This window comes from Boleophthalmus pectinirostris, unplaced genomic scaffold (genome assembly GCF_026225935.1).
Source record: "Boleophthalmus pectinirostris isolate CB_2022bp ecotype Guang Dong unplaced genomic scaffold, ASM2622593v1 HiC_scaffold_21, whole genome shotgun sequence".
Taxonomy (NCBI): Eukaryota; Metazoa; Chordata; class Actinopteri; order Gobiiformes; family Gobiidae; genus Boleophthalmus; species Boleophthalmus pectinirostris.
The window spans coordinates 16992231-17012238 of NW_026571175.1; the positions used below are offsets into that span (position 1 = coordinate 16992231).

Below are 20008 nucleotides of genomic sequence, written 5' to 3' on the forward strand. Positions count from 1 at the left end.
GGTATTGACATTTGTATGCACTATATTGTTTTTTTGATGTCATTGATGAAAACATTCCATTTTCCCCATTGCTCATTGTATTTGTACCCTTTAAGTTTCAGATTATATGTTATTCTTTCCATCATTGAAATATTCTCCACGATCCTGATCCAGTCTTGTTGTGCAGGTGGATCTGGTTGTAACCAGTTCTTTGTAATTGCCTTTTTAGATGCAGCTAAAGCTGTGTACAGTTTACATTACATTACATTTGTCAACACTGTCTCAAACAACCAACTCCCCCTGGCCTTTATTAACTTTTCATCAACTAAAAGATAACCTGTAGAGTTGTGAAACAATAAATTCTCGATAATTTATATAATTTATATAATATTTAATAGTACTGCAGTTGTTCTTGTTGCATGCTTTTATAATTTAAAAATATGTCTACCTAAGTTGCCCAAGTGTAATATGATCCTAAACCATATCTCACCTGGGAGGGGAGTAGCATGGATACTAGTCAAGGCTAAGAGTTGATGGCTTGTCCCTCCAGCCCAGAGCCCTCTCTGTCATCTGTCTCCTGGTTTTCCTTGAGACTCTCCGGTGCTGTGATCCTTCTTTGTTTAGCCCCATATATACTGAATGGTACTGAACGGTACATTATTCCGTTTTGCAGACATTGTCGGCAGCCATCTATTTTGTATGAGCTCTCCTTCACAGCCCAGTGCCCGCCACTCCACATTTTCACTGCATCGTCTGCTTTTGTGTTTGTGGAAACAGGTGCAGTTCATCGTTGCATTTACAACACGTGTAGGCCCTGAGTGTAAGCACGTGTGTGAAAAGTGTAATGTATTGTCATGTTTATTTCAAAGGTATGCTTTCTCCATACCAGGGTACTGCCATTGAACAACAAAATTTAATTGCAAAGGTAAATGTATGTGTAAAAAACATAAAAAGCATACCATGACAGTGATATTTAGCGTAAAGAGCCCTCCAGGATGAGCATGTCTAAAATAGCTGCACTCACAGCCTGGTAGTGATATTCTATTCATTTTAATGAGGCAGTAAAAAACAAACATGAATTTTGACATTTGTAGGCCACGGCAACGGTTGCTGTTTATATGTTTGTCATATTTGGCAACACATATTAAGATTCAGTATCATACTTTCAACTACATTTTTATGTTCATTATAATTATTGAAGTATATAAGGTTGGTGTTAGCTCTCTTTTTTTTGTTTTTTTTGTTGTTTTTTTTGTTTTAAGCTAATTTGGCATTATCACTTCTACACACTCTGCCTGTCCCCAAAAGAGCCCTGGCTTTCCACCTGGATGGTGACTAAAACATGCATGAAGTATGTATATCTAAAGACTTCCTTTCACTTCATGTTCTTTTACTTTTACTAGTACTCTTGTATTGCCTAAAGTAACAGCATGTGTTTGGACTGTGTGTTTGTCACAGTCTTGACAATATGAAATTAGTTTTTAACTGAAAACACCAGCACAGCAGAGTGATACATGAGAATAATTAAAAAAACAAAAAAACAGAGGGACATTTACACTGGATTTAACAGTCAAATGTTACATTTTAAACCAGGATGTACATGCATGTACATACGTTCTTGAATACTGAAATTATTATTTTCCTCAAAGGTTGCTTGGTTGGAACAATTGAAGTTTGGGTGAAGCCATCTGCTGGGAACAGGACAAAACAAATACAAGATACATTTTGTTTCTTCTTGGATGGAGCGAGGTAGTGAGCACTGCTCCATCTCCTTAAGCAGAAGTGATGGCTGTTGCCAGCTTTAGTCCAGCCCATGTGTAGGAGCACGAGGCATTGATTGAATTGCTGCTTGACAAAGCAGAAACTGCTTATTGAGCTAATGCACCTGCGTGTTAGGATCGATCTCACAATGTCACTAGCATATAGCAAAAGGAGACAGGCACAAGAAGAGAGGAATCACAAACAGCATTGTTCTAGTATGACTTGAAAGTTAGACTTTTCAAACTCAATAATGGGCTCCTCTTAATTACAGTGTTTGTACTGCAAAACAGACAACCAAATGTAAACAATACTGAAATACATACTGCCAAATAATTCATAATGAAAATTGACACTTGTAAAGTCAGGCTGAATAAAGAGGAACTCACAATATACCCTGTACCAAATTCAAATACTTTATCTATATTTGCTTGAATTTGTTATCTCGCTTCAAACCTCCTGTTAACCAAAGAACTCCCATTTGGGACCAAAGTAAATGTTATCTAATACAGTATAAACATCCAAAAATGCCAACTGTTATGTCTTTCAAACCCCTGTGTTTGTCTGCTGCTCTAGACGAATGTGTTCAAATAGAAACCATGTACTCACTGCAAGTTGCAAACTGCTCATTTTTTGGCTTCTTTTGAACAGATTTTTTTCCTAAAACCTAAAATGGTCAGAATGACAAATGGAGAAGCAGATCTAAAAACAACCAAAAACCCAGGACATCCGTCTTGTGGAGGTCAAAGTTCATGGGACATTCATTCCATTTCATCTGCCTCCACTGTCCTCTGTTTCGGTCACCAGAAATGACAACGGATGATAAAAGTGGTAAAAATAGGCATATAAGTAGGTGATGTAACAGCTTAGAGCAGTGATAGATGGTTTGAATATTTGCAGACAGGGCTCATGTATACGATATGGGGGAACATGTCATCTGGTCTGATGTGTGTGTGCGTCTGTGAGTGTGCGTGTGAGTGTGTGTGGTGATGCAGTGATGGACGAGGGGTGCAGTTTGCCGTTTCAGCAGTGGAAGTGCTTAAAGCATCTAGACCCCAGGGACGAGCTGTGTCACATCCCGCCTTCCTCTTGACTTATGGACCTGCCATGAAAAACACCCAAGGGCTCCTGTACCGGGCCAGTGGGAGGGTGCAAAGGGGCTGGGGGATCTTTAGTTCCACGTGAGCACAGAACTTGGTCAGGACCCAAGAAAAAGATGGCAGACAGTTACAAATGCGCTGATGGTAGTGATGGCCTATAGTGGCTTGTTGATTGTAGACTTGGTTCTTGGTCTGCTCCACATATTTTAACTTGGTTCAGGCCAGAGGGTTGGTTTATTTATCAATCTGAAATGGCTCTCGCTGAAAGAAGTCGGGAAAAGGCGAGAAGTCATGAAGAATATTTCAATCTGATTGGTCGAAGCGTCACAGCAGCAGAGCAAGCTGACAAATCAAACTTTTGTTGTATGCAGTTGAGAGAGAAGCACATCTTTCTCATCCACAAATGCACAAAGCACTTACCCTCTGTAAGTTTTTCAAAAACAAAATAGTCCATATTTCTGTTATAATAGCCCGAAGTACATCCATTGGTGTCACTGTGGTTTGTTTTGGTTTGCTTGGGCGCGTCACCTTTGGCTTGCGCTCAAACTACAATGCTGCGCTGTGATTGGTCTGAACCACTGGTGGCCCCGGCCTGATCGTAACAGTGGGAGCCTGGCCAGATGGATTCTTGTGATATTGTGAGAATTCATTTTGCTGGCCATAGTACAATTGGCTAGCGTGCCAAATAAACTTTTCCCAGTTAGAAAAGACCAGGGCAGTAGGCAACCTAGCTGCCCACCCACCCCAAAGTGGTTTGAATTTTTCAGGTAGGCTATTTATCAGAACGAAATCTTGGGATGTAAGCAAGGTGTTTGAAAAAGTATGCTGTGTCTTAAAAAATCTATAAGACATGAATAGATAGGAGAAAAGTGCAAACATCCAAATACAAAGCTGCCAATGTAATTCACATATAAAATTTTTGTCTTTGAGAGTTTATTAGTGTCGATTTTTACCTCAAAGTCATAAAACGTCCAAATGGCTGATCTTCGGTGGAGTTTAAAAAGGTATTTGTCAGTTCAGTGCTTCAGGCTGATCCGCGTTCGAGGGATTGCACTGGTTATGGTACTATTAGACTTAATTTACTGCCCAAACTAATAACCTGAAATGGAGAGAGCAGGATGAATATTTCCCACCACATACACACACTGCACTGAGCACATGCCAGCACATATACGCACACACACATATATGCACACATTTCCAATCTGACAGAGCAGTGCCCTCTATCACTTTTAATGCAGTGAAATCACTCATCCTGCACATCTCTTCCCCACAATCACGCATCATTCATCTTTTAGCTTTTTTTTTTTCTTTTTCAGTCTTCCTACCGCACACATTTGGACTCGCCTTGGTGGAAATCACAGGTGTCACTAATAGTATTAATGTATGGCAGGGGCTCCATTTAAGCGTGCCAGAAGTGAGCTCCAGGAACGCAGTGTGTGCAACATCATAGCACAGATAGACACCATTCAGCTCCCATAAAAATATGAAATTAAAATACTGTACAATATTAGGAATGCACGTTTTCATTTGATAATAGCCATGTGCCATAAACAGGTTGGGACAGGAGGGAAAAAAAGGCAGTGTAAAACAATTACCTTTGTACCATTTTTGGGTCATACACAGTTTGAAATAAGAGTAGTTGACTTAAAGATCTTATGCAAATTTGAATCTGGTGAGCTTTAAGTCATATTATAATGCTGTTACCTCATCAAAAACATACTCAGAGTTGTGTTTTGTTTTGTTCTCACATGTTCATCCTTTATTATTAGTCTGACTACAAAGCTCAAAATGCTTTGTTCCACCTTTTGACCTTTTGAAGCTGTAGTTTTAGTGTAAGTTAACAGCTTTTCACCTTTAGCTAAGTAGAGACTGGCAGTTCCTGGGCTCAAATGATTTTTAGTGAATGTGTATGGAATTTAAGAACATAGTGGAGCACTGTATTACCACATGGCATCACAAGATGGGTGTTTTCTGTATGAGAGAAGAACTCATCTTAAATATGCAGGGTTTGTGTGTTAAACATGTCCAAATGAAACAAGACACAACTCCAGGTACAATTTTGATGAGGAAACAACCTAACACAGATCAGAAAATAGCATAATATGGGCCCTTTAATGTCCTATGCATCTAACTCATGGTCATGTTCATGGAATCAACACTGATGACCTGGTTACCATGACAGCTGTCTAAAAACCTGAATAAATTTCCAGGGAGAATGTAGTTTGTTCTTGGATGTGAAGAAAGCAGAAAAGCCTATTGATTTGAATGACTATAGGGCCCCTTTGTAATAGCCACATTACAGGGTTAAGGCATCTACAAAATGGCCCGTTATTTAAACATCCTCTTGTTTACAGAAACCGTATTCTACTATGTGACTCACTGTGCATGCATTCCATCTGAAGGACATTTCAGGACAATAAACATGCAGTTGCTTTAATCCCTCAAAGACCCAACAAGACTAATGGCTGTAGCGGGAATTAAACCATAAAACTCTGGGTTATTGGGCAAGGTGTTTATTGAGCCATTCACTACCACGTATTTCTTATGACTTTTTTGCTATTGGCTCACTCCACTTATTTAATTATATGTTGTGGCCATTCAAAATAAGAAATTGTCAGCCAGCAGCAAATTTCATTCAACTTACTTATTGAGATTCATTCATATTTTTTCATGTCTTTCATATATTAATATTTTATTACAGTGTAGCACAATTAGATCACATTTAAAATTGTGATCATAACTCCCTTGTAGAATTGATACTTGTCTCCTCTACCCTGATCTCTAACACCTAGCCCTCCTAGCGGCTCGTATGCAAATGCAGCTGAGTCCTTGTGTGGATGCTAATCTCGGTTTGATGGAAGGGGGCTGTAATAAGCCAGCCTTGGCTGATCAAAATAAAGGTTGCAGAACAGTGGAGCTGAAAAGTGACAAGTTAGTCTGCCTTTAACGGATTAAACAGAATAGACCTAGGGCTCAAGCAAAAGCAAAAGCCAGTGTGTACATGACTGAATGTTTAAAAATGTGAGCATGAGTGGTGAAATCAGAGACAGGCGTGTTTCTAGGCTTGCGGCAGGTGTCCTTGTGGAAAGTGTCTCCTTAAGGTGCTCTTTGTAAATGTAAAAAGAGCATAGAATGGATTTGCCTCTTGTGAACAATTTGACAGCGAAATTCCCTATGGGTGTAGTGAATTTACAAATCTATGCTGGTTTGTATAGTGAGAGTACATACATTAAGATTACAAACATTTAAGAATAGCATACCCTGGACCTATTCCGATACATTTTGAAGCAACATAAACCCATTATTTTTACTTTAGAGAGTGACAACCAATTGTGTGATATGTCTGCCAGTTTTACCTGTGATATTGCAATTGTATAGAAAGTCACACTCTTTATATATTTTGTGTAGTCCACAAGCTGAATTCTTGCTTGAAACCACCCACTACCAGTTGGTGTTTGATGAGTCTTCTTCTGTTTACCAGATAGTTTATTCTAAGACAGTGACTGTTGATCAAAATGATTGATATGTCCTTGTAAGATGTAGCTAAAAGCTTTGGGCTTAATGTAGTGGAGATGAAGAAAAACAAAAACAAATCCCCAAAGGTTTGAGACCAAGCAACCACTGAAGTGCATTTGTACCGGCCCAAATGTTCGATTGTACAGTTTTGATTGAATGGATTTATTATATCTTCATATATTTGATCTGAAAGTAGCCAACTAAAAGTAAAAGTACAACTTTTTTTTTCTAAATTAAATACAAAATAAGATTCTTGTTTTGAGTTGCAGTTCAAGTGACTGGTGGATTTTCAGGTTCTAGACTGGGATGATGTCAGACTAACAGATGAGGGGCAGGAGCCAGTTTTCACCATCCAAGCACTAACTACATTTTACTTTGCCATGAAATATCCAAAAGATAAATTTACAAATGTTGAACCTAATAATTTCATTTAACAAGAATCTTAATAAATCTGAATTTATCGAAAACTAGATACCTCCTATATAATGTTGTGATCCCATCTGAAACCCATCATATCATTTCATAATCATGACTTATTTCCACGTAAAAGTAAAATTACCGAGTAGAGCCCGACCGATATATCGGTTGGCCGATATTATCGGCAGATATGGGCAACTTTAGGCATATCGGCTATCAGCCGATATGCTTGCTGATAGGGGCCGATATTTCACGTGGGCATGTTATACCTCGTTATAAAGCTTAGACTCTCTACATTCTGTTCATTTAATCCAATTTACAGACAGATAAATGTCCTAATATGTGGCTCCACATCAGTATTTATCTACGGAGTCATTTGTCTGTGTGTGTCTGTACTGTCCCTGAACACACCACAGAGTCGCGTCACTCACGTGTGTTTGTTTACACCTGCAGACACAGATCCAAACACTGAGATTATATTCTTTTTACGGACAATCGGTTTGAGTCTGGATTAAAAGGACATTTATTAGTGCAGACTTGTGATGTGAGGAGGAGCCTGTATGAACGGTGAGTGTTGGAAATATGTCGACTTTGAAGCTAGTTTTGATCATTTGTTATGGGTTAGCTGCTGTAGCTCTCGCACATAAACAGGCTGTTTTCTATTGGTCTGTTCTAAAGTGACTATATTGGCCGTATATTTGTTACTGGACCTGCACTGATATGTAAATGAGCTGTGAATAGACGTGTGAATTATGACATTTGCGCATATAATTAATTACCGCGGCGCGCACGTATTTACGGCTAAAGGCTAATAGCGCTACTTTCTTTACTAGTTATGGGTCCGTCGCGAACGAAATGACTCTTAGAACCGACTCTTTGAAGGGAACGACGGGAGCCTGATCCTTACTGAGAGCCGTGTTTTCTCTTTCTCTCACTTTTTTTCTCTCCACGCCGCGTGCAGATTCGTGGTTTGACAGCGGCAGCGGCTAAAAACGAAACTTTGAGAAATGTGCGTGTACGTAGGATTAAAAAAAATAAAAATAAAAAAAACGAGCATATTTGACTGTAGTTTAGCATAAAATAAATAAGTCCCGGTTTAGTCCTTTTTCAGTCCTGGTTTAGACCTGGTTTAGTCCTGCTTGCAACAAAACAATCTGAAGAGCCGCTTGGGAGCCAAAAGAACCAGCAGCTTTTAGTGAGCCGAGCCAAAAGAGCCGGTTCTCTAAAAAGAACTGGAATACCCATCACTAGTGTCTAGAATGTGATGCAAAAATGCCATTAAGTCAACCTACTGTCTGTAAATATGATGTAAAGAGGCAGAATAACAATAAATGTTAAACCCAATTTAAAATCCACCAGAGCCAAACCTAAGTTTTTTAAACAATTCAACATTTACAGTGAATTTTTACATCACTAAATATATCGGTGATTATATCGGCTATCGGCAGCTCCAACTTCCATTATATTGGTTTCATATCGGCCACAGCAAAATCCATATCGGTCGGGCTCTATTACCGAGTAAATGACCTATCATTTCAGTAATGGTATTTAGTCACTTTCCCCATCTGGTCCTGGCTGATTATTGAACCATTGCAGAGGTTAAACACTGGCAGAGAGGCAGTGTGCACTGAGTGAGTTGTGTTAGTGTGTGGGAGGTCTTATGTCCTCTTCAGAGCCTGGTCCAGGTCCTGTGGAGACTCTGAGTTCTATCCAGAGTCCAGCTCATGTTCAGTCCAGACCCTGACTGTGTGGGAGAGTGCCATTTGGCCCGGAGACACTGCCAGATGTGTGTAGATTCTTAGAAAGTTGGCACGATTTGTGTGTAATGTTGATCGAAACATTGATTCAACCATTTGTTTTACATTGCGATGTCTTGTTTTGTTATGGTTCTTACTTTATTTAAATGGTGAACTCTAACTTTTCTGGTGGTAGGGTCTGCTTGTCTCCACAGAGCTATTATGGCTTTACCTGGAATGTTCCACAGTATGGCATTAAATGTTAACCTTGTATTATTTACTGAAGTTTTGTTTGTCTCTAAGATAGATGTTTAATATCATACAGTGGAACATTGTAGTGAAGCAACATCTTTATGACATATCAAGTGGCTGACCCTCCACAAGAAAAGTCACATGTTGCACCTGTAAATGTGTGTTTAAAAGCAAACACTCAAAAAGAACATTTACTTGGAGTCATAGTGCTTCAAAGTACTTTTGCTGTAATTCTTCTTGTGTGTTGGTAGATCCACTGTTCTAATCTCTGTGTGTTTTCTGTCTTGTAGCGCTGCCCAGTTACACTTGTGGTAATCCCGGACAGCTGCTGAATGGGCACCAGCAGGGGGCCACATTCAACATCGGGGACAAAATCCGCTACAGCTGCAGTCCAGGCTACGTGTTGGAGGGCCACACCACACTGTCCTGCCTGGCCACCTCTGCTGGGAACGCAGCCTGGGACTTCCCCCTGCCCTACTGCAGAGGTACGGAGACAGAACACGATAGAATGAATTCACAATTCAAAATGAATATTTATTTACCTGTGAATTTGGGCAAAATGTCAGTGATTTTGTATTGGTTAAATATACATCGTATGTATTGGGCAATATTCTCTGCATCTCTTGTATTTATTTTTAGTACATGTTGAGAGATATTTTAGGAGTAATTTGTTTTTTGTGCAGCCCTGCTCTATTTTAAAGATGCCCTTTACAACTTTTCTGCTGGATGGGTATACCCCATACTTATCTCCATGCTGGTGTTATTGCTTTGCTCATCAATCTTACATTTATTCTGTGCGTTTTTTATTATATATATGTATATACAAAAATAAAAATGTGCATTCTTACTGGGAGCGGAGTTATCTCCCCTCTTATTTCTATCATGGCTTAGTGGTGTCACAGGCTTGTCCCCTTGAGAAAAGGAAATACATTTAATGACATACAGTGGAACATTCCAAGCGAAGCAATAACATCTCCATGGAGAGAAGCAGGTATCCAGAAAGTTACATAGTGCATCTAAAAATATGATATACAATCCCTGAAATATTTTCCTTCCACTTGTATTGTACTGTAGATATAATGAAAGCAAAAATTACCATGCCATTGAATGGCCTCAAATCTGCATGTATCCAGCCTGTTCCATGATAAAGAGGTTGACCCCCACACAGGCGGACATGCTCTCTGTGGTTACCCTGATATCTTATTTACAGTGACAGGACCTCATGTGTGCGCTCCCAGTCAGGTGCTTGTGCCAGTTGTCCTTCCCTCACAGTGAGCGAGCACCCTGCGGCATCGACACCTGCCAGAGTGTCTTCTCTAACTCAACATGACACACTCACTAAATTAGATCTTAAAATACTATTATGCTGATACTGCATGCAGCATTTTAAATAGATTTGTACCCTGGGTAATTCAATTCTCAATTTAGATAGTTATGCCTGTTGTCTGTGTGGCCATGTGGACCTTAGTTTGTGTTAGTGGAGAGCAGCGAGACACAGTGCCATCTGTAGCCAGGCCGGGAGTCAGGAAGCCCACATAGGAACACACATGGCTGGGCCCCACGCGCCAATGCTCTCCACCCACTCACTCACATGCATGTCCAGCCCAAAACACACTCCGTCTTCTCCTGTCATTTCCATTTACTTTTTTATGATTCTGAATACTGCCTTTTCAGTAACCTTTTTTCAGCATGTAGGGGTAAATAAAGGGTACGAGCAATATGAGTGTTCTTTTTTCTGTAATATATTGCCACTTAACTACAAAGTAACTATACAGCTTACATTCCGTATGCCGTGGTATTAACTGATGTAAAAAAGTACAATCTAAATGTTATCTAATTTATATCGTTAACCTCTCCACTTATGTTTACACTGTAAATATGTTTTGAAAGATGGATATAATAATCATGAAACAGCTTTTATAGTCTTCAGATTTGATCTATTTAGTAGGCCTCTGGTTGCACATTTATGGTACCATTTCCTGATACTAAATCTTTAGCTCTTTCTCTTTCCTCCAGGCCAGTCGACCTTCCTTAAAAGTAGCTGCACTCAAGTGTTATTAAACCTCATTCAGTAGGAATTACATGACAACAACTTTTGAAAGTAGCAGTTGTCTCAGTGATTAACTGAGGTTTTCCAGAGCCATATAAAAGTGAATTCATACCCCTGGGTGTTCCTTCACAGCACACAAGTCTATTGTTAATGTCACTCCAATTATAGACCAATGTGAGGGAACAAAAATCTGTTTTACATTTGGCTCTGTCGTTTTGCCCTTCAGAACTATGTCTCAGCACCTCAGTATACTCCATACACCCTTTGTGTTTAGAGAACTATAGAATTTTTAGACTATACACTTCTGATAACTGTCCACCAAATAACTGTATAAGTGAAGCTGGCTATGAAGCATAACGTGGTCTATTGCTTGCTAACTAACTAGTTAACCAACTAACTCATGTTTTATTTATCAAAACTAATCCCAGAATCGGAAAACTACCACTACCAAAGTAGAGGCTATTTCAATCCATCTGAGCTGTACTTCTGAACATAGACAAAATGTGATGTGTGCTGATCATTTTTAGCTGTCCACTATTTGGTCAGTGTATCTTGTGTATCTGTTGCCAATTCAATCTTCAAAATTGAGTTGGCTGAGACTTGTTTTATGGAAAGCCATGAAACGTTTACTGACAACATGTTTATCCATGAGGCTCAACTTGGCAAATCAACGCAGCCTACAGTAAAAAGTAATGCAGTGGAAGTATATGTGTGTATTCTGCTTTGCACACTGGTGTGGTCATCCCATTTTTAGCTATAATATTATTTAATTTTAGTATTTTGTTACAGTATGTAGTGGTAGAAATTAGCAAGCTTTGTCCAGTGGATTACTGAGTGCACAACACAATTCCCTAATTGTTGTAATAATGACTAAAAGTTGTTACATCTGGTATGATTCATATGAATGTTACTTACTGTAATGAACAACTATCCACCAAGGAACACTGGGAGTTGTTTGTTTTAGAAACTTAAGATCCTAATAAAAGTATGATTTGAACATAGAAAGTAAAAGAAAAACATGTACATGTAGTTCCAAAAAAGACATCCTCTTTAGTTTCTTCTTGGCATGGAAGTATTGGTCCGACACAAACAGAGGGAGCATCTCGGGGAGAGGAGGTGAGGGGGAGTAGATGGACGCCCAGACTACTCTTCAAGTGTGAAGGAACTGTCCTGTGTGGAATATCAATTTACTTCTTCATCCTTTCTTCTGTGGGCCGTCTCCTCCCTGTCACTCCCAGTGCAACAATCACCTGTCACCTTTCTCAGCATCTCTCTCCCTCTCTTTCTCTCTCTCTCTTTCGCTCTCTCTCTGCTCTGTCCACCTCACCCCCCCCCCCGCTCCTGTCATCCTCCATACGCCTCTGCACTAGCCCTTCTGTCGTGGTTTCCCTCCCATTCAAGTTCACACCTCACAGGTTCCCGCTCGTCCGTACGCTCGCTTGCCCTCCCTCTGGGGGGTTGCCGCGGTGACAGCTAGGATGGATGATAGACAGGGCCTGGTTCTTCACCTATACGAAGAAGTGAGAAGACTCTAACAAAGCTATAGACCTGTTATTCTGGCATATAGCTTAAAGTATAGTAAAATACAGTCTTAATTAAAGGTTGTTTATTACCGTGCATAAAATTGACTCCTGTGAGCTTTAGGCCATATTATAATGCTGCTACCTCATCAAAACATACCTGGAGTGGTGTTTTGTTTCATTCACACATGTTTGAGTAACCATTTATTATTAACTGTACACATCTCCTAAGCTCAGTATGCTCTGTTCCACCTTGTGATGCCATGAAGTGGTAGCTTTCAAGTTAATGTCTATGTTTTACCTTAAGTTTAGTAGCCAGGGCTGAAATCATCCAGATCATTCAAGTGAAGCTGTATGGAGTTTAAAACACAGTGGAGCACTTCCTGTATTGCTCATGGCATCACAAGGTGGAACAGTGCAGTGTTTACGGTTTGAGAGAAGAACTCAGCATGCAGGGTTTGTGTATTAAACATGAGTGAATGAAACAAAACTCAACTGCAGTTATGTTTTTGATGAGGAAACCATATTATAACATAGATCATAATATAGCGTAAAATGGGCCTTTTAGAGTCATTAGTCTTCTAATCTGCGAGGAAACAATGATAGTCTCACTGGTCTCTCATCCATTTGCTAACCAGTTTTGATATCTAATCAGATTTACTAGTTATTTTCCACTTGTTTGCTGCCTTTATCCAAATGCATTGTCTAAAGATAGCATAATCAAGATATCAAAATCAGATCATGGGAATTATCATATTAGCGGCATGTTTTATTATTAAATGCTCCGAGTCTTAAAAGAGAAGAGGTTCTTTGATTAACACAAATCTGCATTAATCACAGTTTAATCACTCTCTTGTGTTACTTTGGGTTGCATCAGTTGCCTATGCTTTCCTCCTGTTAAGAACTCCGATGCTATGGCTGTGTATTTGGCCTATGGCAAAAAGAACCCAACAAGAGATGCTCTGCTCCTCTCTATTATGCCTCTGACTTCTGTATTTGCTAAAAATGTCCTTTGGCAAAATAGAAATTGCTGTCAAAAAAGTTAATAATTAATAATGTTTATGCCCTTTAGAGAATGCTAAATCTAAACTGTTGAGAATTAAATTGCTCCAAAGTTGCAACTGACGTTTGAAGAAGATAAATTGTTTTTGAATAGTCGCTAATCAAAGAAATGTTAGAGTTACGCACTGCATTGTGCATATTATCTGAATTATTCCAAATTTGTGCAGTAGTGATGAGATATTTTAAATGTGCTCTATAAAAAACTTTACCATACTTCTGACTATTGTTAGATGATCTTATTTGTTCTGTTATAAATAAGTAAAAATAGGCAAGATCTGTCAACAGCTAACACAGGCGCTGTACTTTATTTTCTACTGCCTTCCCTAGCATCCAAATGACTCATTTTATAAACATTTTCACAACTTGCAGAGACCAGTCCAGAGTTTCACCATGACCCTAATGTTAAAGGATCCATATTACACCATTTTCTGATTTATGTTTTCAATCAATCAATCAAACTTTATTTATAAAGCGCTTTTCAGACAAAAACGTAACACAAAGTGCTTTACAGTGATTAAAAACAATCCCACATTTCCATCCACCCACCCACTTACCCAACCCCACACCTGCCCGACTCCACACAACCAAACAACCCAGACACGCACACCCACTCGCACACACACGCACACGCACGCACACACGCGGACACGCGCACACGCGCACACACGCGCACACACGCGCACACATGCCCTAAGATAGTAAAATACATAAAATCACCTATAGTAAAATGTGAGGCTGAATACAGGCAAACCAGTTGAGAAAGCACCATCAGAGGAGCCGTCTACATCAGGAGCAGAGAGTCGTCCACCACCACCAGGAACCACCACAGGGCCCAGGGGAGAGATGAAGCCCAAGCACCAACCCTCCACCAGGAGCCCACGGGACAGAACCCGGCAGCCACAGCCGATCTCTGCTCCTGATGCAGAGGCTCCTACAGAGGTTTTAATGTTGTTTCCTCATCAAAAACACACCGGGAGTTGTGTTTTGTTTCATTCACACATGTTCAACACATAAACCCTTTATATTTAGGTTGAGTTTGTCTCTCTAACAGAAAAAAAAAAAAAATCCTCCTTGTTCTGCTTTGTGATCTCATGTGGTAATATAGGAAGTGCTCCACTGTGTTTTTAAACTCCATACACCTTCTCTAGAATCATTTAGATGATTTCAACCCTGTCATTGCCCATCTCTATTAAAAAAAAAAAAAAAAAAAAGTTAGCTGTTAACTTGAAAACTACCACTTTATGACATCACAAGGTGGAACAGGTTTAGACTGACTCATAACAAAAGGTTAGTCGGTCTGCATCAAGCATGTGTGAATGAAACAAAAACACAACATTATAACATGACTTAAAGCTCACAGGAGTCAATTTTGCATAACATGAGACATTTAACAACAACCAGCATGTTAACAGCACACTTCCTTCCTTTGTTCTCAGATGATAAAACTTTATAAATAGATGCCGAAAGGACACAGAGGACTAAGATTAAAAAAATAAAATAAAAATTGCATGCACCCTCTTTAACTTGCAAGGATGAACTTCTTTACAGAGAACAAAACATAACTTCACATCAACTTTAACAGGATGACATTGTTATTGCAAGTAGTGATTTCGTGTAACAGCGTGCAGTCGCATCTTAATACATACATCTTATTTAGTAATGCTGCTAACAGACTGCACAGTACAATTACACCTTCCAGCGCACATGTCCTTCCCTTTGCCGGGAGCTGGGAGCTGATCTCCTCGCCCTAATTCTCTCCTTTATCAACTTTAGTGCTGGCATAAGGTTTCTGTGCGACCCAAGGCTGTGTGGGCCTCATGGATCACAGCGACCTTCAGCAGCCATTACTCCCACTTGTCCTGTTTACATATTCCCTCACCTGTTATCACTCTGACACTCTACATGCAGTCATCATAATACAACAGTGTCATTTGTTTTGCTGTTGAAAATCAAGCCCTAATGCGGGTGTTCAAAATGAGTTGTCTGTAAAATGTTAAACAGCAAATTCATCAGGACAAAGCAGCATAATGGCATTGTAAAAACTTTCATATTGGGAATTTACATGGTAATTCTGTGGATGAATTTCTGGTTACCTGACCAGCCAAAACAACACACTTTTTACAGAGTTTACAAAGACGAGTGGGTCTGGAGCCGTATCCTGTCTTGCGGGTGGGTTAACCAATCAGAGAAACACATGGTCTGTTTGCATCAGAAGCAAACATGGCTGCGTCAGAAACAAGCAGAAAAAACTGCATAAAGGACTGAGAAACCGCGTGTATTTTTACAGAATCGAAGCATCAAGCCATTACTTATCCCCAGTAAAAGAAGTTATATATTTTGTTCTGAATGATTTTGGAGAGATGTCTTCTGCATTTAAGAGACACATGCTACAAATTAGCAACTGGAATGTAGAAGGGACTGGCTAGGCAGGCAAAGTTTCTGCTAGAGTTGTCAAAAGTATAGAAAATCATTATGGAAAATCAGCCTATCCTCCCTGATATTTGGTGATTATCCAGATTTCAAGTTACAAAGTTGTTCAGAAAGATAAAACTTTTGATGCGGTGGTACTCTTTCTGTGCTTTTATATAACCCACTTCCTTCTTTCTCCCTGACAGCGGACGATGGCTGTGGGGGTACTCTGCGGGGCCAGAGTGGGGTGATCACTACTCCTAATTACCCCAGCGAGTACAACAACAACGCAGACTGCACCTGGACTATACTGGCCGAGCCCGGGGACACCATCGCCCTGGTTTTCACCGACTTTCAGCTGGAGGACGATTACGACCTGCTGGATGTTACCGGCACCGACGGCTCTTCTCAATGGTGAGTGCTCGGGACCGCAGGGAGGAGGAGGGTGGGAGACACAAAGGGGAGAGGGAGGGGTCCAGAGCCACCTGCCTACTGGCTCTTGTATGTATGATGGAGTAAATGGGAGAGGCTGGAGCTGTAGAGTGGGATAGAACTGGGAGGGAGACACAGGTGAGTGTGAGTTATTTAATGTTATACCAGTTATTCTGCAACTACTGGTGTCCCTCTGCACCACTGAGTATTTATTTAATGTAGAGCCAAATGTCTCTTTTAGCTTTGTCCTCCTTTAGGTTAATCCTAATTTAGAACTATCTTATGCATGACTTTGTCTTATTTTAAACCTGGTTTAGCCTCAATTAAAATCTTTTTTAGCCCCAATATGGGAGTACCAGTACTCCCAAAGCCAAATATTATCTTAGGTTTTGTTTGAGTACTACTGGTATACAGTATTTACTATGATTTTATGGATCAAAATATGAAATTTTGTACAATAGCACTTGACCCTACTCAATGCAAGTGCAGATTTTGCTTTGAAAATCACACGTGATTGTATGTAAAATTATTTACATTGAAATGTGTAAAAGTAGAAGAGATCTTATTGGCACTGTGAGAGGTACACATAGATTGCCAGGTCATGTATGACAAGTACACATTTTAGTGTTAGTTTGTACTCTTTGTTTAGTTATTAACGTTGTACTAATGCAAATAGTGCAAATATATAGAGTATTTGTGTGTAAACCCGAAAAACTCTTTATCAGCTTTGTAACTTAAATAAACATACTCTGGATTCTCACGAGGAATCTATCTATCTACACTCATCGCAATGTAATGCCAGAATGCATTCCAAAATCCTAACATCCAGTTGGTGTTCTATTTAAGATATCATTTGATCATAATCTCATCAGAGACCTGATCCCGACCAGTATTACAACCATTATTATTACCCTTACAACACAGCTGAAACCCAAACCTTCTGCATTTCAACTACTGCCTTATTTAAATCTAATGGCCATGCATACAAATCTGAGCAGCATTCAGGTCTTTAGAAAGCAGCCCCAGATAAAGACTGCTTTTAAAGGTTGGCAATTTTAAACCTAATTGCAGTGTGTCCATAAATGCGACCTAAACGCTGTCCGCTTGGAAGTGTGATAAGAGAGGGGGCTAAGTGCTGGGTTTAAACACCATCAAGGCCTGCTGATACCGTACACATAATGAGCCTATTGAATCTAATAAGTTGCAGTAATGTGTGTATTATTTGATCAGCCGACTGTGACTTTCAAGTGTAATTTGAACTCCCTTTTTGGCCACATCCAGTCACTGCACCAGGCCCCTCACACAAACACAGTGCTCAGCTCTAATGATGAAGAGGTAGGCCATCCTGGCGTCTGCGCAGGTCTCTCGCCATCTGTGGCAGCTCCTCCTCTGCCTGACAACTCTCTCAAACCGCAAGTAATTAGTGAGCTTCATTACCACTGCCAGCCTGTGTCTATATGCTGTTATTTCACCTATCAAGAAAAACATGATGGAAAATTCAACTGGTCAGTACTGTAATACTGCTGTCCTTGTTGGCCTGTCACAATAACAAATTTTTAAGCACAGTATATTGCTACTGAGATATACCTTCGAGTAAACAATGATACTGAAACTACTTTATGCCACTGACACAATAATAATAAACCAGTTAGCCATTTTTATTATCATTCAAAAGGCCTGAGCTGCAACAAATAAACAGCAGAATGAATCAATAATTTGAGGTTAGAAGTTAGTTATTCAACCCTCTACACCTCAAATCTGTGTTGTATCTTGTATTACAACAAAAACACCCCAAATCTCCCCACTTTTACAGAGAAATTGGACACACGATACATATTGAGCCCCAAAATATATTGTTCCAGCTTCATATATTGAATGAAAAGTCAATATAGTAATTATCATGACAGGCCTTGTGGAATGAAATGTACTGAAAGACAGCTATATAATACATTCTTCTACTTTCTTCTACTTTCCTTGTTACTTTTCTCCTACTAGAGGTGACTTTTCTCTCCAAAGTGCATGTTATATGTATATTTTTTGACTCCAAATTACATAGTAGATGGTTCATTGTAATATCGAGATAATACATTTTTGTTCCCTGAAACTGTAATGATTCCTTTGATGAAGAGCAACAATTAATCAGAATAATCATGACTAGTTATGACTATTAGAATGATATAGTTTTAAAATGTATCTGTAAATCTTAATGCACAATAGAAACAACAGAAATCATTTAACTAATCAAAAACTAGTTAAAATATTGCTTCATTGCAGCACTACTCTGATGGCTGTAAATCCATGCCCAAAATGAAAATGGGGAATTTGAATCAGTTTTAATCATTTGGTCCAGGTGATTAATTCAGTGTTATCTTCAGGGTAAGCCATTAAAGTTACTAACATTCTTATTTGATCCAAGGGTTTTTCAGTGGGTTTTGCTCACAGACTGTGTTTGAGCATTTTGATAGTGATAGCACCACCTGACCTCTCTAATTGGCACCAGTCGGAGGTCCCACTCCCTCAGCTCTGCTCTGTATTTTCACACTTCCATGTGTACTTCCCTGTAGAGGACAAGTCTCCACTCCTCTCCACTCCTCGCCACTCGTCATTTACAGCTCTCACCCAGCCTCCCCTTAAATTGTCTTTGAGGTTATTGTTGAAATATAGATCACAAAACTTAGAATGTCAACTTCAGACTTGGCCTTCACCCGTCTACTATAACCATTCCCTCCTTCAGGGTGATCTAATAAAGCCTGTGAACATCTGTGAGGTTAAACTCTTTGTATGCCTGGGACACAGTAATGGCGTGCCAAATTTTACAATGCAGTTCCTGAACTCGTAATGTAGTGCAGCATCCATAATGAATTAGGGTCATTGTCTTCTCCTCTTGCTCCAAAGTGGGCCCTGAAAAGCAATTTAAAGTTACTTATTTACTTTGAAATTGCAGCACAATGTAGTCAGGCTGCAGCAGTTTTTGTCGACCCATTGTATCATTTCACCGTGTATACCACCTGATATGTGGTGGTATAGTAATTTGATGGTCAAGACATGTTATGTTTTTGAAAGTTGCACTTATTTTTTTATTTATTAAATTTTTTTTTACAAAATGTTTGAAAATCTTGCTGAATCATGTTTGTATTTCTTTAAAGTAATCAGTTACAGTTTAGGATGACATTGATTTAGTTTAGTATCATCAAACCAGACTCTGGCGTTGCTTTCTAGTAGAGGGTGTGCCATCTGTTTCTCTTACTGGAAATGTTATTGCTTTGTCTAGCATGCTCTACAGTATAGCATTAAACTTATTTACTCCCATGGAGACAAGCAGGTGATACTGAGGTAAAAGTCAGATCTGTAGAAAGGACAGCCCACTTTTAGCAATAAAAACACCTGGAATTGAAATATGCATGATAGATCACTTTAATGCCAACATTCAGTGAAACAAAAAAAAATAAGAAGAAAATAATGCACTATTTGTTTGGTTTTGTGCTGTATTAATTATAATGGCTCATGATGTTTTTCCTGACACCATCCCCCATGTCCTCTACATGTAGTCTGGTCTAGTTTCTCCATGTAGCTGTGATTGTTGCTCCTGCTGAGTTCAAAGGTGACAGACAGTGGTGAGGTTCAGCAGGTGCACCTCCGCAGGCATCCATGGCCACAAAGAGCTGCCAGGGGACTATTTAAGCCCACACATCAACAATGAGAGAGTCGAAGTCTGCCACAGCTATGTGATGGCTGAAGCAGAGTCAGGCTGGTGTCCTGGGGAGTCCGGGAAGT

The 20008-nt window shown here is 39.6% G+C and overlaps 1 protein-coding gene across 1 annotated transcript in view; it reads left to right on the forward strand.

The window, feature by feature from the left end:
• Positions 1-20008, forward strand: part of csmd2 (CUB and Sushi multiple domains 2) — a 228716-nt gene that overhangs the window by 69374 nt on the left and 139334 nt on the right. Inside the window, exons 4-5 of the mRNA XM_055157502.1 lie at positions 9052-9246; positions 16009-16216. Of these exons, the coding sequence (XP_055013477.1) occupies positions 9052-9246; positions 16009-16216 (403 nt within the window). The remainder of the gene's footprint in view (positions 1-9051; positions 9247-16008; positions 16217-20008) is intronic.